The sequence below is a fragment of the Cricetulus griseus genome, assembly GCF_003668045.3.
Source record: "Cricetulus griseus strain 17A/GY chromosome 1 unlocalized genomic scaffold, alternate assembly CriGri-PICRH-1.0 chr1_0, whole genome shotgun sequence".
NCBI classification, from domain to species: domain Eukaryota; kingdom Metazoa; phylum Chordata; class Mammalia; order Rodentia; family Cricetidae; genus Cricetulus; species Cricetulus griseus.
In genome coordinates, this window is record NW_023276806.1 from 197,329,005 (window position 1) to 197,349,653 (window position 20,649).

Genomic DNA, 20,649 nt, shown 5'->3' on the forward strand with positions numbered 1-20,649 from the left:
GTTAGAGATTCTGATCCATATCTATTAACGCTTGGGGTTTCTCTTCTTTCTCTGTGTAGGGAAGGTTTTTTAATCTTAGACTTGCTTGGAGGCTCTCTGGTCACTTTTGTGTAAATGGTTCTGACACATTGAAAAGAACATGTACTCTAAATTCTGGTCTCTATCTCTTTGCCTGATGTGACTTTGTCTATTTCTGTACTTTTAACCACTCTGCTATATTCTTAGGCTTTAGGTAATTTAAATATTCTGCATAAATTAATAAGTTTTTTTGCAAACCTACTTGCTCTCAGGCTGTGGAAATACCCTGTTATAAATTTTAATGCTACTTTTAACATTGGTTTAAAATTATTTTCAAAATTATTGCTGTGTTCTCATGAGGGTTTTTATGTCTGTGTTTTTGAGACAGTCATGCAGACTGGCTTGGAATTCATTGTGTCATCTAGGCAATCTTCAAACGTAGTTTCCTGACTTGGTCCCCCCGGAGTGCTGAGCCATAGGACTGACTTTTTTTATTTTTTTTTCTTCAAGACAGGGTTTCTCTGTAGCTTTTGGAGGCTGTCCTGGAACTCTCTCAATGGACTAGGCTGGCCTCGAACTCACAGAGATCCACCTGCCTCTCCCTCCTGGGAGTAAGGGTGTGTGCTGCCAGCACCACCCTGCTTTGAATGGGACTTTGTAATTGTGTCATGCCTTTCTATTTTCCCCCGTACATTTTGTGTACATAACCTCAGGTATCCCTTTGCTGGGTGCTGTTCACTTTGTGGTTTTTGATATGGGATCTCTCATTGGCCTGAAACTTGGCAGTTAAATTAAGCTGACTTGCCAGCTGCCCCAAGGATTCACTTACCTCAGCTTCCTCAGTACCGGCTGACATCAGTGGACCATAATGCCTGACTTTTTTCTCTTTTTAAGATTTATTTTTGGCTGGGTCTGATGGCACATTCCTTTAATTTCATCTCTCCAGTGATAGAGGCAGGCGGAGCTGTGAGTTACAGACTAGTCTGATCTACATAGTGAGTCCAGGACAGTTGGTAGGGCTACAGAGTGAGATCTGGTCTCAAAAAAAGGAAAAGAAATGGCTTCTGTATTCTTGATGTCTTTCTTTGAACATTGTCTTACCCACCTGTACCCCATCTTTCCTGTCTTTGGGTGTCTTCTTTCCCCCTCACTCTGTAGGTCCACAAAATAATATAGATTCATGCTGTACTCTCCCTGGCTGGCTCTGGAGTCCTTCTGGTTTTCCTAAGACTGTAAGACTGGGTTCTTTGAGCGGAGAATGGTATTTGAAGTTAATATCTGAGCATTGGGCATGCTGTTGTTACTTAGGTAGCATATTTTAGGTTCTTATACAGCTAACACATAGTTCATAATAGATAATTCCAATTCCATATTCACAACTCAATTCTCCAGGAGTGAGAAGCTAAGCAAACATTCACACATTCACATTTTTCTCCCTTGTACATGCCTGAAGGTTTTTGCTGAGTCATTTAAAACAAGTTGTAGACTCTGTGACACTTCATCCCTCAATGTCCTGAGAACAGGACATTTCCCCTTATAACTTCAAAATTAATTAATTTCTTTTGATACCACTGTAACTCAGACACATTAATACAGTTGACTCAGTGATGACCTCTTTCCAAAAAAAAAAAAATTCCCTTTTTCTTTTACTAACGCAAGCCACTCCATATAGTTGCACTTCCTTTGCCTTCTTTAACTTAGAAGGTGTGCACATGTGTATCTTTATGACGTATTTTAAAGACATCGGGCTATTGTGAAAATTAGGTTTTGTCCAGTTGTTTTGTAAACATTAGCGTCAGGTGTTTCTGGTAGAGCACAGCTTAGTGGCATGTCTCTGTATTAGATTAGGAGGTGCATGATACATTGGTAGTCTCTGGTGATAGAAAATTTCATCACTTGGTCATGATGATTGCAAGCAGGTTCCTTCATAGATGTTTTCCTTTGATTTCTTGCTTCCAGCCACCCTTCCTGCAGTGATCCGACAGAGAGCTTGCCCAAATGGATTAATACAAAGATGGTTGTAAGCCCAGCAGTGGTGGTGGTGGTGGTGGCGTTGGTGGCCCACGCCTTTAGTCCTAGCACTGGGGAGGCTGAGGCAGGCGGATCTCTGTGAGTTCGAGGCCATCCTGCCTGGTCTACAGAGTAAGTTCCAGGACAGCCAGGGCTACACAGAAAAACCCTGTATCGAAAACAAAGCAAAACAAAAAGATGGTTGCAAATGGAGACTCCTCTTGGGTTCCTTCCACATTTAGAGATCTGGCATTTTTCTATTTAAAAAAAAAAAAAATGCCTTTTATCTCTTAGCCCAGTTGTTTTTAGTTACTTTGGACACAAAGCTTAGCTTTTCTCAAATATGCTTAACTTTTAAGAGTATCTTGTTTTAGTCTTTAATTTCAGTTCTTTTGTTTGTTTGTTTGTTTTTTTGTTTTTTTGTTGTTGTTGTTGTTGTTGTTGTTGGTTTTTTGTTTTGTTTTTTGTTTTTGAGACAGGGTTTCTCAGTAGCTATGGAACCAATGCTGAAACTGGCTTTGTAGACCAGGCTGGCCTCAAACTCACAGAGATCCGACTGCCTCTGCCTCCTGAGTCCTGGGACTAAAGGTGTGTACCACTGCCATGCCCAGCTGCTTCGGTGATGTTGAGCCTACGTTTTCAAAGTTGATCCAATAGTTCAAGTATGTGAAATTCTTGGAGAATGAATACCTACACTTTTGCAGTTGAATTTTTTTGCTTGGGGTCTCATTTGCTGGTAATTTGTATGATTTCTGTTGTTTACATTTCAGCTTTAGCAGAGTTTTGTGTATTCTGGGCAGGCTGGATGGAAACCTTGTCTCAGACTCTGAAAGAATAAGCCCTTCATAAGCACACTCATTACTGAGGACTCGTTTGTTCAGCTGTGCTACATGCTGGTAGAAGAGAATTCATCCCTGCCCTAAAGAACTCAGCTTTCCTTGGGGAATGCAGACTGACCGATCCTCAAGTACAATGAGGACTTCAAATAGAGGCACTGTTTCCTAGATGTCAGTTTCTTTTATTCCACAGATAGTTTTAATCAACACAGGAATTACTACAGGGTAACAAGGTACCACGTGAAACACAATTTGTAGAGCCTGTAGTTCAAAAAGGCTTTTTAACAGAGTGCTGCTGTTAACTCCATTCAAAGGAACTCCAAACATTTGTCCCCCCATCAGTAAATGTCTTCGAGAATAACACAAGCTTAATCTTACAACAGAAAGAGACAGACACGTCCAACCATTCATAATTCTTAGGCCTCTTTAAGTTGGTAATGCTCAGAAATGTTCTCTTTAATTTCTAACCAGTGGCTCTCTTGCTCTTTCTGCTCTTTCCACACTCTTTCCGGCTCTTCTCTCTCTCCGCTCTCCTCTCTTTCTGCTCCTGTCTCCCTCTTCTGTCCTCCCTCCTGTTTCTAATAAAACTTCTCACTTAAAAAAAAAAAATTCTAACCAGTGGTCTCCAAAAAGAAGACGATGTTGGGGACCAGGGTTGAAGTTTCTGGAGTTTATCGTCTGACTCCTTGAGTGCCGTCAGGGGAGTGTCTGTCTTCTGGTTCCTTGAGTGTTGTCAGAGGTTGTTTAGTTCCTAGATACCCAGAGTCTTCTGAGTGAAAGTACATAAAAAATTACTATGAGAGCTAAAACTTTCCCATTTTAATTGTAGGGAGCCCAGATTCCACGTCTCCTTCCACCAGCCCTACCTTCTGGAATTACAGTCGTTCTGTGGGGGACTATGCACAAACATTAAAGAAGTTTCAGTATCAGCTTGCCTGTAGGTCTCAGGCCCCGTGTGCGAACAAAGATGAAGCTGATCTCAGTTCTAAGCAAGCTGCAGAAGAGGTAAAGGGTTTCAGATTGCTAGAAAATATTATCTCTAGAAAACTTTTCCTAAGATCTTTACTTTTACTGGTTAGAAATATAAATTTGACATTCATTTGTGGAATACCTTTTGTCATTGAAATTTTTACAGATTATGATAAAAAGTTGACTAAAATGCCCTTCCTAAAATACCTTTCTACAGTCATTAGCAAAAGGGTTCTCAAAGGCTGGGTATGTAACTCAGTGGTAGAGGACCTGCTTACATAGCATGCATAAGGCACTGACTGATCCCTAGAAGTGCACCAAAATAAAAAATAAAAATAAATTCTCAGGGCTGGAGAGATGACTCAGCAGTTAAGAGCACTGGCTGCTTTTCCAGAGGACCAGGGTTCAATTCCCAGCACCCACATGGCAGCTCACAACTGTTTATAACTCTAGTTCCAGAGGATTTGACATCCTCACACAGACATACATGCAGGCAAAATACCAATGTACATAAAATAAAAGTAAATAGTTAAAAAAAAAAATTCTTAATGTGCCAGACTGTTGCTTTTAAAATACCTATTTGCCAGTCTGTTCTTTATCCATTCAATATCAGATACGGGGTTTTATATTTTTATCTCGTACTTGAAAGCAAAACACACACATAGTCTAACCCTACCAGGAACTTTTAAAGATATATTTGTGCATGAACAACAATCCTGAGTTAGTAATAAGAAAATTACTAAATGCTGTTTAAATGAATATTAGTGTTTCTGAAGGGTTCTTTTTTTTTAAACAGGTATGGGCAAGAGTGACTATGAATAGACAGCTTCTTGATCACATGGATTCATGGACAGCCAAGTTTAGAAATGTAAGCTGTGGGCTGGAGAGATGGCTCGGTGGTTAAGAGCACTGGCTGCTCTTCCAAAGGACCCAGGTTCAGTTCTCAGCACCGCATGGTTTCTTATACCTCCTATAACTCTGGTTCCTGCATATCTGATGCCCTCTTTTGACCTCCACAGGTACCAGCACACACACATATGTGCTGGTAAACATACATACATACATGCATACATACACCCATATAAAATTAAAATAAGTCAACTAATAAATAAATAAAAGAAAGAAAGAAATGAGGTGGCAAAAAAAATTAAAATAAGTCATAAAAAAAGAAATGTAAGTTGTGTCTTATGCCAGTTGTTGGACAATATCAGACTATGGACTGAGGTTATTTGTGAGAATGTTAGAATTAAATATTAAATTAATGGTGTCTATATGGGGGTAGAGCAGACAGTTACCTTATAGCATCTGTTTTCTTGGAAGTATGTGTTCCTATCCATGTTTAATCAGTGTAGTTAGAGAAAAAAGGAACAGTATATTTTTAAGTTCTTCCCTTTCCCAAATTTTCAGTTTTATTTCCCAAAAAGATTTTGTGTCGTATATTGTATACCTAGAATTGTAGGAAGACAAGAAGGTGACCCTCAGAGAACACTCGTATGCTTGACACTATTTAGAATATACACGCAATTTCCTCATCTCCCTAGACAAAAGTCCCCATACTGCTTACATCGGCTCTTCCACCCAGAGATGGTAGCTTCTCCGGTTGTGTGACAGACTGACTCCCCACTCCATGGCTTAGAAAAACTTTGTTTCATTATTATGCTTTAAGAAAGGTACCAAGAGGGAGAAGTAATTAGCCTGGTGTGGTGACACATGCCTGTAATACATACTAAGGAGCCTGAGGCAAGAGTGTGAGAGTTCAAGTCTAGCGTGGCTGTATCGGAGGCCATTATTTCAAGAAAAATAGAGAGAGAGAGAGAGAGAGAGAGAGAGAGAGAGAGAGAGAGAGAGAGAAGAAAAAATAATACAGTATTTTGAGTCCAGTACCATCATTCTCAGAATTTCTGGGGATGAGACCTGTGTCTCTAACTGGGCAGTTTGGCTATTAAAAAGGAAAAGTAAATGACAAGGCGCCCTTGCAACTGTACATTGTTATACTTACAGTTATAAGGAAGACTGAAATTTTATTTAAATGTGTTTTATTTAAAATAAAACGACTTGTTGGGTATTTTAGCTCTGAACGGGGTTTCAGGAGCTAGAGAGATGGGTTAGCAGCTGTGAGCATGTGTGCTCTTGAAGAATACCTGAGTCTGGTTCCCAGAACCCATGTCAGGCAGCACACAGTCACCTGCAGATGAGGGGGAGCCAGCACCTGTGGCTCATGCAAACACCTCTGCTCACATGCACGCATGTGTGTGCACATACATGCACACGCACAATAAAGGAATTGTGAATTAGTAATTTCATCTGCAACGTTTTCATCCTTTTATAGTTAAACAAAGCTTAGGAACAGAAGTAGTGGTCAGGGTCACTGCAAACACAGAGAGCAGTAACACACAAACATACCATACAGAGATTCCCTTTGTACAACCTTTTCACACCCCAAAATTAGCTTGATACTAGCCATGGAAAGGGGGAATTTGAAATCACCAGTCTTTAAAGGTAATACTGTAATATTTACAAACTGGCTCTAAATATAATAAATTTGTTTGTCTGCAGCTAGGGCATGGGCAGGCCTGTAATGAGTTCATCAGTTACCTTAGTTTGAAAACTGTTTTAGTGACTATAAACCAGTATAAATGATATGGTAATATGTAATTACCTCTACAACTGTAGACTGATGGTTATGTTTCCTTTCATCCAAGAATAACAATCAGAAAGTGTTTTGTTTTGGAGGCAGGTTTTACAATGTCGCTCTGGCTGATGTGGTACTTGATATATAAGCCAGCTGGCCCCAAACTTTCGGCAATCCTCCTGCCTGACCATCAAGTACTCAGATTACAGGCATGAGCCACTCACTGTGTCTGTCTTGAAAACAGAAATGTAGGAAAGAATATTTAGCTGAAAGTTTAACATTTTCTGAAATAAAGGCGTATGTGACTTAAGGATGTAACTTGATCTGTGTGGGGTAGCATGCCTGCTCTCTCAGCATCATGTGGTGCCACGTGCGTTCTCCTTCACTGTGTTTTCACGAGTCTGTTCATCAAGTGGAAGACGGAAAGTTGCCTGAGAAAATAATGATTGGAGAAATACTTTGGAATGATAACTACAGAAGCTATTGTTCGTTCCTTCCTAGTGGATCAATGAGACAATATTAGTGCCACTTGTGCAAGAGATTGAGTCTGTCAGCACTCAGATGAGACGAATGGGCTGTCCAGAGCTACAGATAGGAGGTATGTGAGGCTGTAAATCAGTTAAGTGGAAAACATCTTCTTGTAATGGGCTGTTGAACATCTTTTCTTGTCTTCCGGTGAAGAAGAAAATGTTTTTAATTGTTTTTTAAATGTAGTGGTTTTATTTGAGGTATACTTACCTACTGTACAATCTGCCTGTAGAAAGTGGATAGTCCGTAGGTTTGGCTTGACCCTGTCCATCACCCCAGCTAATTTTATACTGTTTTGTCACCTTCAGCAGTCACTGCTCTCTCTCTATACATCAGCCCTGTGGGAGCCTGAGCCCACCCCTGCTGTGCGGACAGGCCTGTTTGCGCTAGTTCATGTCAGTGGTGTCATTCAGTATGTAGTCCTTTGTGACTGGCTTCATTTCACTTGACATGTGATTTTTAAGTTTCACCCATGTACTTTATTTCTTTTTATGCCCAACTAATACACAGAATGTGTCTTCTACATTTTATTTATCCATTCATCTGTTGATTGGCATTTGGATTATTTCCTATAAATAATGTTGCTGTGAATAAGATTTTCAATATATATTCTTTTCAAAAAGTATATCATAGTTCATGCAGTATCTCCTATGCCCTTGGAAGATTCCCACTAATACCAGGTGCTACTCATATGCTTAAGCTGCCGTTTTTCCTCTTAATTTTTTTGTATGATTATCTTTCATAATCTAAGAGAAATCACTGCCATAAATCTACTTAAACTAGTATAGTGGACAACTTTAAAAAAAAAAAAACTTTATTTAATATGCATTGGTGTAAGGATACCAGGTCCCCTGGAACTAACTGGAGTTACAGACAGGTGTAAGCTGCCATATGGGTGCTGGGAATACAACCCAGGTCCTTTGGAAGAGCAGCCACTGCTCTTAACCACTGAGCCATCTCTCTAGCCCCTATAGTGAACAACTTTTAATACAGCATATTTTGAAAGCTGTGGTATAACTTTTACATCTATCATATTCTATATGTTAATTTTGCCAACATGCATTTGGATGCTTTTTTAAAAAGAGTATGTGTGTAAGAGAGAGAAAATCTAGCCACCTTGCATGAAATGACGTAAACTGGATACTGCAAGTTAAGTTATTTCTGGGCGGGCTCAGTAGTTAAATGCACATAGTGCTCTGGCAGGGGACCTGAGTTCAGTTCCCAACACTCACCAACCAACCTATAAATCCAGCGCCGGGAGACCTGACACCTCTGATCTCCGTGGGCACCTGCACTCTTGTGCTCATTACACGCAGACACAGAGAAATATATATATTGTTAAAATAATTTTAAAAATAAGGGAAAAGATTAACGATTGCTCTCCTTTATTCTTTAAAAAAATAGTGAGTACCTACAATGTACTGGGTACTAGTTTAGGCGTTGGTACACTGTCGCACTGCAGAAATGTGACTGAAGCCACTGTCTTTGTTGAGCTTTCTTTCTAATAGATGAAACAGGCAGGAAAGGTAGAAGAAAATAATTAGTGCGAGGACAGAAAAACAGCATAGGAATAGTTGCTCATCTTTGTGCTGAGAGGGTGAGATGTGAGCTAGAGTGTGAAGGAAGACATTGTAGGCTTGTGTGAAACCTTGCCGACAGTTAAGGAGCCAGCTATTAGAAAACAGGCGAGGGAAAACTTTGAAGTTCATCGAGCATCTCTGTGATGGGTAATTTGTGTCCTTTGTGTTTTAACAGAGGCGAGTGTTACCAGCTTGAAACAAGCTGCCCTGGTCAAAGCACCTCTCATTCCAACTCTGAATGCAATTGTGCAGTATTTAGACCTAACGCCAAATCAGGAGTACTTGTTTGAAAGAATCAAAGGTAACTTGATTTGAAGAGGAAAAATGAAAGCTCTTTTGCAACATTAGGGTTTTTGTAAATGAAAGATAACAAGGAAAAACATTTTGAAAAAAGTAAAATGTAATTATGGTCTTATATTTTATAAGTATATATTTAAGTATGGGTTAATTAAGGCTTATACTTGAACAACTTTTCAATCATCTATTTAACATACTAAGAACTGTTAAAAGACTATCCTTGAAGATTTTAATTATGTTATTCTATGAAAAAAAACTTAAATATGAGTTAAACAGGCTGGGCTCATTTTCGGCTCCTAACACTACCAAGAACTGGGCGCCACTATGATACTCTTTATAATATTGGTATGCTAATCTGATTCTTGTAATTTTTGTAATTTCTGCTTAATTTGTGGTTTCTGTTATGTGCTTTGGATTGGGGGGGAGATGGGTTCTGACCTCGAATCAGGAAGATAGACCTCAAAGCCCGCCCACCTACTCTCCTCATTATGTCTCTCTACTTAAGAGAGCGATCATAAAGTTAGAGTTGTTTTTCATTTGGACAGACTATAAAATGTTTCTGTGTTAAAGCAAGTTTTAAAAATACTATATCAGTATTACAAACTTTTCATGCATTTTAACTGGAAAATGTTATAGTCCTCTGCTTTAACCAGTGCTTGGATTCCTCTTTAGGAATATGCATTTTTTCATGGGGATGAGGGGAGAGAGAGGGAACTGGGGTTGACATGTAAAACAGGCTTGCTTCTAATTTAAATTTTTTTAAAAAAAGCATTTTTTTCATGACTTTCTAGAAACTTCTCACATGAGGAGAATTTCAGGCATACATGAAACACTAGATGGAACTCGGTGATAGATCACTTAACTGGATTCAACACAGAAAAGAAAAAAAAACACAAAATCACAACCTTGTAAAACATAACCCTCACCCAGTTCAGAGCATCTCTCCCCAGGCCATCCTGCCCTGTATTATTATTATCATTCCCTGGCTGGTTTTGTAGAGCTCCTCTATTGGATGGCCTTTCAGTGTCAGTTTATCTGTGGTTTTGTTTTGTTTTGTTTTTTAATGATCTTACTAATTTTCATGTGCACTGGTGTTTTGCCTGCATGAATGTCTGTATGAAGCCGTCAAATACCCTGGAAGTAGAGTTATAGACAATTGTGAGCAGCCATGTGGGTGCTGGGAATTGAACCCAGGTCCTCTGGAAGAGTAGCTGGTGCTCTTAACCACTGAACCATCTCTCCAACCCCCTATAATGTTTCCCTAGTGTATCTCTAAAATATAAATTTTAAAAAGCATTATACTGTTAGCACATATTAGCTGTCATACCTCACATTTGTAATATTTCCCTTAGTTTATGAAATATCCCATGTATGTTTAAATATCCTACCATCTCATGAAATATATAATCCTGCCAGACAGTGGTGGCACACGCGTTTAATCCCAGCACTGGGGAGGCAGAGGCAGGTGGATCTCTGTGAGTTCTAGGCCAGCCTGGACTACAGAGCAAGTTCCATGACAGTCAAGGCTGTTACACAGAGAAATCCTGTCTTGAAAAACAAAACAAAACAAAACAAAATATATGTATATATAATATGTATTATATCTGTAAATCCTGTTTTAAATATTGTTTGAAGCAGGATTCAAATGCTATTATGTATTATGATAAATTAATCTTTTTTTTAAGTTGTAGTTATCCTGTCCATCCTTTTTTTATCTTTGCAAGGTATTTGTTGAAAGAGATAGATTGTTGCCTTATGTTTTGTGAATGTATACATGTAGCTTATACAGCTTCTCTATACTTCCTATAGGTTCAGATTCAGATATTTTGGTAGTGTTGGCTTTGTTGATAGTATCTGTACATATATAAGTTGAAAATTCATAATATGTGTATGAGGTATCATCAAAATACAAAAAACAAAATGAAATGCAGTGAGTATCTTTGGTTTTTGAGACAGGGTTTCTCTGTATAGCCCTGGATGTTCTGGAACTCAATATGTAGACCAGGCTGGCCTCAAACTCACAGAGATCCACCTGCCTCTGCCTCCCGAGTACTGGGATTAAAGCATGGGCCACATCTCCAGGCTACAGTAAAAGTCTCTGGACACCTACAGTGAACAGAGAGATGTTTTCACCATATTTGGCTCTCCCTCCATGTGTATACATACACACATATTTTTTGAGATTACATTGTAGTTGCCATTATTTTTCAGCATGTTTTTTGCTAAGAACATGACTTTACATACCTACAACACAGTTCTCACATATTAAAATTTCTATGTCAGCAGCCCGAATAAGAGGTACTAACTGTGCAATGATTACTCCATATTTTGGTATTACCTGGTTTGTTGTAGCGAGGCTTAACTTTTGTATCTTAGGTTTCTTTTGGAGGATATTCTGGTAAAATTTTACAACACTGTATTTTCCCTCCTGTAATCTTGTAGTTTTCTCTTTTTGGTTTGTTTTCTCTTTCTTTCCTTTTAAAGTATGTCTTCATTGTTTTCACTTTGACTTTTGTTTCACAGAGCTTTCTCAGGGAGGCTGTATGAGCTCCTTCCGGTGGAACAGAGGTGGAGATTTCAAAGGACGCAGGTGGGACACAGACCTGCCCACCGACTCTGCTGTGCGTTTGTTCATTATTTTTCAGCCTGCTAAATTTGTTACTATATTTACATGGTTTTATTCTCCCTCACAAAATACTAGAAAGGAAAATAACGATTAGAGTACCATCAGCATCTTGCCCAGCCTCTGTGAAGACTGTCTGCTTGATCGGGTGGTGGCCGCTCTTTCAAGTACCTCAACATGGCTGCAGGAACTCTTGTGCAGATTCACCTGTTCTGTTCCCTTTTTTGCTTTTGTGATGGTTAAGCATTTTTATGCAACGTCGTTTAACTCTTCTGTATTGGGCTTAAAAGATGGATAAAGTGGTAATGGAAAAGAATTTGCTTTTCTGTGTTAAATAATGCAGCAAAGAATATTATGACACATTTTTTCTTAAGTGGGAGTATTACTTTAGGAAAAACTGTTACCATCATACCAAATCAAAGAGCTTTAAAGTTATTTTTTCAAAATTGTGCTATTTTTTGTATTAAGTATTTACATGAAAATTAATTTTTGATCTTGATATTCAAATTGAGAATTGAATGTATGCAGATTTTGTTGGTTTTGCTGTCAACTGCATAGTTGCAAATTCTCTATTTCACAGAAAATAAGGAGCCAGGTCAAGTGTAGGCCTGTTATCCCTACTACTTAAAAAGCTGAAGCAGAAGGATTGTAGGTTCAGTTCAAGGCCTGCCTGGGCTACTCCAGAATGAGGTCAAGGCCAACCTGAATAACTTAATGAGGCCTTATATCAAAATTAACAAGGGCTAAATGTATAGATCTATGACAGAACATTTGCGTAATATGTTTGAGACTCTAGGTACAGTCTTGAAATGCACACACACACACACACACACACACACACACACACACATTCATGCATGCACACAAGAGTGAGGGAGGAGGAATGTTCTGCTTTTTTTTTGGATTTCTATAAAAAAAAATGAAGATAAAGTTAAGTTTGGTGTTTAAATTGTCCCACCCCATCCCCCCATGTTCAAACTTTTAATGCTTTTCAATTTTGAAAGGGAAAATTTCCCATTAAAAGATTAACTTGGTATGATGGCAAATATATTTTTCAATTTTGTGAAATTTCTTAGGGGTTGCTAGAGACCAGCCATGGAGTGGATTGTTTGAACTATAAGCTTAGCCTTACTTAGCAACACACTAAATTCTTTTGTGATTTAAGTAAATTTCTTTCCCTTATAAGAAGAAATTTTTAGCTGAGTGGTGGTTGCATATGCCTTTAACCAACCCCAGCACTTGGGAGGCAGAGGCAGGCCAATCTCTGAGTTTGAGACCAGCCTGGTCTACAGGGAAAGTTCATAAGTACAGATGGTTTCAAAGACTTGTATTTGTGCCGTTCTAACTTGGAACAATTGTTTTCTATCTTCAGATCATCATGCATGTGTTTTGCACCTACCTTGATTCCAGGTTACCTCCACACCCTAAGTACCCTGATGGGAAAACATTTACTTCTCAGCACTTCGTTCAGACGCCAAATAAACCAGGTACTAACCCTAAAAGAACATGTTGAGATTGTCACCTGAGATTCCTTTATGGTTGATGTTGTTGGGGTTTTGTTTTATTTTTGTTTGGGGGGGATTTTTTTGTTGTTGTTTAGGGTTTTGGGGTTTTTTTTTTTTTTAAGACAGGGTTTCTCTGTGTAGCCCTAGCTGTCCTAGAACTCACTCTGGAGACCAGGCTGACCTTGAATTCCCGAGATCCACCTGCCTCTGCCTCCCAAGTGCTGGGATTAAAGGCGTGTACCACCACCAACGGGCCATGTTTAGTTTCTTTTTTTTTTTTTTTTTCCAATAAGACATTTATTAACACAACACAAACCAAATCACAAACATCTAGGCCTATCACCCACACATGTTTAGTTTCTTAACATGTCCTATTTTCTTTGCAGATGTTACCAATGAAAATGTGTTTTGTATTTATCAGAGTGCTGTCAACCCTCCACATTATGAGCTAATCTATCAGCGACATGTCTACAATCTGCCAAAGGTATTTCTTTCTTTTCAGTTCTGGGGTTTGAACTCAGGACCTCATGTATGCTGGGCAGGTGTTCTGCCACTGAACTGTATCCCTAGCCCTAAAGAACTTGCTGCTAGGGAATGTCATGATGGCATTTTGGTAACATTTAAAAATGGAATCTTTTTGTTTATTTTTGAGGCGGGGTCTCACTTTGCAACCCTGGCTGGCCTCGGTTTTTCAGTAATCCTACACCAGCTTCTCAAGGGCTGGGATTACCTGTGTGAGACAGCACACAGTTTTGTGTTCTGTGTACTGTAAATGCAATAGTGTTTCATTTGGGAATGTAAAGAAAACCACGCATTGAAAAGCCACCACTGTTAACATTTTGTCAGGTTACCTTCGAACACTTACCTGGGGCTTTCTGTTTTGTGTCTTATTTTGTGTGAGGCAGTGTCTCACTGTGCTGCTCTGGCTGTCCTGGAACTCCTTATGTAGACCCAGCTGGCCTCAGATTCACAGAGGTCCTCTCGCTTCTGCCTCCTGAGTGCTAAGATTAACGATGTGCACCATCTTTCCAGCTCTTTCTGGTTTTGCTTTTTGATTTTGGTTTTGGTTGGTTGGGTTTTTTATTGTTGTGGTGGAGGGTTTTTGTTTGTTTGGTTTGATTTTTTGGTTTTTGGTTTTTTTTGTTTTTTGTTTTTTGTTGTTTTTTTTTTTTTTTCAGGACAGTTTTTCTCTGTGTAACAGTCCTGTCTGTCCTGGAACTGGCTTTGCAGACCAGGCTGGCCTCAGACCTTTGTAATTTTTTTTTTTAAATCAGCATCTTTACTGAGGAATTTTACAATAGTAATTGCTTTTTGTTGACTTCTAGTTGGGTCACGACATCTAGTCCAGGCTGGCTTCCAGTGTTCAGTCCTGCCTGCCTCAGTTTCCCAATTTCTAGGATTTCAAGTGGGTACCTCCATATACAGCTGTTGACTATAATTACCTCCATCAGATTCAGCAGACACAGTCATTTCACTTCTTTCTGATTTAATTAACTTTACTTTTGTAAGGTGAGTATTTTGAGACGTTGAGGTTCCTGTCACTACTCATGCCAATCCCTTGTTTTTGTATGAAAGAAAAACACTATCTTGTAAAATTCATTTAGCCTCAGATTCCTAAGCCAAACAACCAAAGTCAAGTAAAATTTGATCTATCAGTAGAGGGATTTTGTAGCCCAGCACTTACATACAATAGTTGGATTTCAGAGCCGGTAAAACATTGCCTAGCTGTCCTTACCGATAAAATCGTTCAACGTGTTCTTTATACACTAAGGGCAAACTATAGTGTATATGAAGTATAACCAGAAGCTGTGTGACTCCTTGCACTCTTGTGGGGGATAGAGCATGTTGTTTGGTGTATGGACCCATCAATGTCAGAAAAGCTCTCCCTTGCCCACTTGCCCACTTTGGTTCTGCCCGTGTGAGACCCCACCCAAGCTGCCAGCTTTCTGTTCATATTTCAGGTCTGCTTAACGTTCTTGCATTTAGGAAGCCATTTCTTGCCTCTGCAGTCTAGGTTAGAGCCTTCTCTGTGTTCCTCTGGCATCCTGCTACCCCATCACACTCCATATTCAGTTGTCATTCTGCCTTTACTGCTCCAGAGTCAGTTCTATGTTCCATGGATCTTGTCTGACTCGACACAGTAGGAGCTATGAATAAAACTCTGAATTATGAAAAATTAGTCTGCATTTGCTACATGACTGAATCTTTTTAGTTTAAATCATTATTTTTGTCTTGATTCTAGGGCAGAAATAACATGTTTCATACATTGCTGATGTTCCTTTACATCATAAAGACCAAAGAGTCAGGAATGCTTGGGTAGGTATTTATGATTTTAAAGTTAAGTACTTAATTTTGCTCCAGTTTTTCTTTCTATGTTAAAAGATTCTGCAGGAGGCAACACATATACAAAAAGATTTGTGGACAGAATTCCAGAGCAGTGTCTAGTTCATTAAGGCTTCAGAACGTCCATTTCCCTGTTGCTAAAGTCAGTTGGATGCTATCCAGAGTTGTGTCCCCTAGGGAACATCTCTGAAATAGGGTAAAAATCAGACTCTTGCCACTTGAAAATATAAAGCAGAAACTTGGAGTCTGCTTTCCAAACCATTCCATTTTAGACACAAAGCATTCCACAAAGTCTGTATACTTCCAAAGGGCCTAGTCTGTACCCGTTCCAAAATATTGCTAATTGGAATGAAAAATAATCTGTTGAAATTGTTTATGAATTCAGTAATGAAGCTCACATTATTTACAAATTCAAAATTACTGTATTGTCATGTGGATGATTCAGTGCTCAGTATTTCAAATACTGTTTGAAATAAGTGGACCACTGCCGAGGCTAGGGAAATCTGGGAATGTTTGATTTGGGAGTCTGAAAACTTAGCTTCTGGGATCCAGCTGTCATAACAAGGACCTAAAACTAATGAAATGTCGAGGGAAGTGCTTGGTTCAGAGGACATCTGTGGCTGGTTCCACTCTAGTGGGCACGCCTCTGTGAGAGGGCACATGTGCCACTGAGTACTTAGAGAATGGCCTGTCGGAACTGAGACACCTAAGGGGCAAATGAGTATCAGATTGCTTGCACGAATGTACTGCTGGCATACTGAGTACTGCTTTGGATATGGCTGTGTGGGTGTCAGCTGGAAAGGTGAAGGCAGTGTGTGCACACGGCACCAGGCTGTACGACTTGTGGAATGCACCACCTTAGTGAAAACAAAGCTCTGGCCCAGATGTATTTATTTCATGTAAAGATTAAAGCAGATGTGAGCAGAAACTCATAAACAGATAGAAACATTTATCACCTTCTGCTTTTTTTTTTTTTTTTTTTTTAACATTTATGTTTGTTAGTTTGGTGGGGAGGAGAGCACAGACTCCAAGGAACAAGAGTGGAGGTCAGAGGACAGCTTGCAGGAGGCAGTTCACTCTTAGCACATAGGTACCAGGGATCAAATTCTGGTCATCAGGCTGGGCAGCAGGTACCGCTACTCACTGAGCCATCCCACCAACCCTTTGTTCACTTCTTGCATCATATTTTTAATATAAGAAAGATTAAATAAGAAAATCATTGTGTAAAGCATCTAAGAAGGTTTTTCATTATTTTTCAATTGCAAAAATGATTCATGCTCAATGTGGAAATAACAGTGCACACCAGAAAATGAGAATACCTTTCTGCTCAGCCTCTGTATTCATCTCCAGCAAGGTGCCGACCCTGTCAGGTTTTCAGTACCCAGACTACCTGGAGGGATGAGTTGGTGTCTTTTACCCTGTTTAAAAATGAATTACACCCAAATGTACGCTGTTTGAGCTGACTTTTAATTTTATGATGTGTCTTAGGCATTTGTCATTATCAGTAAGTACATTTTTTTTCTAAAATTTCCAGTAAGGTTTCATTATAAACATGTATGTGCATATATAGAATGAAATATGAAATTGTATTGTTAATATACAAAATCATTGTTGAAACTGGAGATGTTAAGAGCCCTGAATGCCCTGCATTAAATTCCCAGCACCTCTATGGTGGTTTACAAGTGTCTTAACTCCAGTTCCAGTGGATCTGACACCATGTTCTGCCTTCCACAGGTAGTAGGCATGCACACAGTACACATACATACATACATACGTACATACGTACGTACGTACGTACATACATACAATCAAACAAGTACAACACACACAGAGAAAAAATTAGAATTTAAGTACAAAAAACATTGATTTTACTTAGTGTTTCTGAAAGGCTAGGGTTTTGTTTGTTTGTTTGAGACAGGTTTTCTCTGTGGAGCCCTGGCTGTCATGGCCTTGAACTCAGAGATCCACCTGCCTCTGCCTCCAGAATACGGGGGAATTAAAGATGTACCCTACCATGCCTGGCCACTGAATGGCTGCTTTCGTGTGATGAATTAGGTTGAGAATGCTTTAAATGCATGGTGAGCTTTTAGCTTGGGAGGACGTAGGTTGTTGGGTCAGTTTTAGCAATGCTGCCGAGCAGTGAGTCCAGGGCTTCATTCATGCTGAGTAGTCTACCGACCTGTATCCCCAGCATGGACCACACAGAGAAACCCTGGCTCCAAAAACCAAAAAAAAAAAAAAAAAAAAAAGATAAGAAACCTTTATTGAGCAGTAATTTAAGGCCAAAGAGAATTTATATAATTCATGCTTTTCTCCTCTTTTTATCTGTGAGTTTTTGTGTGTTCTGGGCATTGAACCCAGGCTAGGCAATTTCTCTACCACTCAAGTACACCCTAAATTTTTATGTTTTTATTTTATTTTTTTTTAAAGATTTTATTATTTATTATGTATACAACAGTCTGCTTCCATGTATATCTGCACACCAGTAGAGGGCACCAGATCTCATAAGGGATGGTTGTGAGCCACCATGTGGTTGCTGGGAACTGAACTCAGGACCTCTGGAAGAGCAGTCAGTGCTCTTTACCTCTGAGCCACCTCTCTAGCCCCTTTTTTTTACTTCATGTTTGTTTGCATGTATATATATGTGTGGTATATGTGCATGTGTGTGTATGTGTTCACATATGTGTGTAGAGACCGGAAATTGAGGTTGTACACTTGCCTCCATCATTCTCTCCAGTGTATTAGGGTTTCCACTTGAAACTAGAGCTCAGCAATTTGGCTGGGCTAGCTAACCAGCTTTCCCATGGTTTCCCCTGTCCACACTGGGGTACAGGAAGGCTGCCATGTCCAACTGGCTTTTACAGGAACGCTGAGAATCTTCGCAATTACAGAAAGGGCATTACCCACTGAGCCATTTCTTCATCCTCCCTTGTATTGTTTTTTGTTTTTTGGGTTTTTTTTTTTTTAACCAAAGAAGAAGAAAAAAAATTTAAAGTATCAATCTTTTTCAATTGGCTTATAAATTAAAAGCACTTGCTGCTTTTCCAGAGGACCCAAGTTCAATTCCCAGCATGCAAACCAGGCAGCTCACAGTGCTTCAGGAGATCCAATACCCTATTCTGGCCTCCCCAAGGGCCAGCAAACATGGTGTACATATACACAAAAATAAAACAATAAATCTTTTAAAATGCTTTTTGAAAAATAGCAGTTAAGGTCAGGTTTGGTGATATATACCTATAATTCCAGCATTGGAGACTGAAGCAGAAGGATTGTGGTTTTTGTTGTTGTTTTTGGAGACAGGGTTTCTCTGTGTAGCCCTGGTTGTCCTAGAACTCACTCTGTACAGAGATCACCTGCCTCTGCCTCCTGAGTGCTGGGATTAAAGGTGTGCGCCACAACCTCCCAGCTAAGGATTGTGGATTTAAGCTATTAGAGAGAGTTCCAGGGCAACAGGCTATGCAGTTAAGACCCAGTCTTTTGAAAAACAAAAAACAAAAACTACCATCTTACAATTTAAGAGTATGAATGACTTAAATAAAACTTGGGGCAAAACGTTGATGACTGAAATGAACAGTTACTATTTCCCAAAGACAACCACTTAAACTTTTTGACTTTATGTTTTGAAATCACACCTCATAGTTCTGACTAACAGAAGTATTACAGTCCTCCAGCACTTCAGCTGAGGCGCAGCAGGTTTTCAGCTTGGGTGGCTTGGGTTTTGCAGCCATCTTCTTCCCTTATACTCTTACAGTTACACTATTCTGGAATATAATTGTCTTTCTATCGTACACAGTATGACATAGGTTAAGATGTATAATTTATGCACATATACAAACTTACAGAATGGTCGCCATAGGCCCATATATTTGAATATTTGGTTGCCTGTTGGTAGAACTGTTTGGCAGGAATTGGCAATGTGTCACTTGGAGCTGGCTTTGAGGCTGCTTGCCTGCAGCCATGCTCCCTGCCATGATGATTATGGACTCTTAATCCTCTGAAATGCTCTCTGCCTTGGTCATAGTATCTTTTTATTGTTGTTATTATTTTGAGACAGGGTTTCTCAGTGTAACAGTCCTGGCTGTTCTGGAACTCCCTTTGTAGAGCAGGCTGGCCTTGATCTGATAGAAGTCCGCCTTCCTCTGCCTCCCTGAGCTTAAAAGACATGTGCCATCATGGCCAGCATTTGTCAGAGATCCCTACTAATCATAAATTCCTAATTTGGCCAAGGCCTAGCATCTCTATATCCTCTATTTTAAAAAATTAATTGACACTGTAATCTAATTAAAATATTTTGTTAGCTTTCTCATTTGATGTAGTTCTTTAAGTCTACTGAAAAATTAGCCAGGCCTGGTGACACACATCTTTAATCCCAGCACTTGGGAGGCAAAGGCAGGAGGATCTTTGAGTTCGAGGCCAACCTGGTCTACATAGAGAGACCCTGTCTCAAAAAAAAGTTACTGAAAAATTAATTTTTAGCACCCCATAAACCTACTTTTTCTAAACATAGCTTTTAAATACAGTTAGTAGAGTCGTCACCATTCTTGAACTCACCTGCTAAGCTGTGTGACAGGCTACACCGCTGAATCACTTCAGCTGTCACCAGTTAAACAGATACTTATTTTATCTGATTGTCGGTTTTATTAGAACCAGGCCTTAGATACTTGGGCAAGCAATTCTATTAAAACTGTTTTTTCTTTCTTTGTAGGAGAGTTAATCTTGGGCTCTCTGGTGTGAATATTTTATGGATTTTTGGAGAGTAGTCCATTATTTACTCCCAAACATTTGGACTTTGGTTTTAATTGACCTGGAAGAAGTTGAAGCTGAGCATCTCCCAGTAAGCGCCTCTTCTGAAATAGGATGTGTGTTTTGCAGACTTGTTAGATGTAACAAGAACAACTATTAGGAAGCTTCTTATGACGTAACAACTCCTGTGTCTTCTACCGCACGGAACAGTAGTTCCATTGGATGACTCTAAAACTACAGCCCTGGGATATAAACTAGTACAGTCCCCTCCCTCGGGGAAAGCAAACACGCCTCTCCATTGTAACCCCGTGAGAATCAACACTTCATCCTTCACCATCACAAACTGTATTTCGTTGTTGTGTAGTAGTGTAAATGCTCAAAATGAACCTTGCTAGTTTTCTTTGTTGTATCTCTATATTTCCCCACTGTTCTGCAAGTCAGCCTAAAGCTGATATGAAATTAATTTCAAAGTGATGTAGTAATTAATCCTGCTGAGCCATCTCCCCAGCCCCCTATTGGTTTTTTTTTATATTAAAAGAGATTTGATAATATTGGCATCTTGAAA

At 39.4% G+C, this 20,649-nt stretch overlaps 1 protein-coding gene across 2 annotated transcripts in view; it reads left to right on the top strand.

Moving 5' to 3' along the window:
* The window catches only part of Tmem209 (transmembrane protein 209), a 29,538-nt gene extending 8,889 nt beyond the window's left edge, over positions 1 to 20,649 (top strand). For both annotated transcript variants that reach the window (XM_027391400.2, XM_027391399.1), the window contains exons 7-15: positions 3,694 to 3,869; positions 4,630 to 4,701; positions 6,967 to 7,063; positions 8,749 to 8,874; positions 11,394 to 11,491; positions 12,866 to 12,980; positions 13,385 to 13,482; positions 15,241 to 15,314; positions 20,047 to 20,649. In XM_027391400.2, the coding sequence (XP_027247201.1) occupies positions 3,694 to 3,869; positions 4,630 to 4,701; positions 6,967 to 7,063; positions 8,749 to 8,874; positions 11,394 to 11,491; positions 12,866 to 12,980; positions 13,385 to 13,482; positions 15,241 to 15,314; positions 20,047 to 20,101 (911 nt within the window). In that variant the 3' untranslated portion in view covers positions 20,102 to 20,649. The remainder of the gene's footprint in view (positions 1 to 3,693; positions 3,870 to 4,629; positions 4,702 to 6,966; positions 7,064 to 8,748; positions 8,875 to 11,393; positions 11,492 to 12,865; positions 12,981 to 13,384; positions 13,483 to 15,240; positions 15,315 to 20,046) is intronic.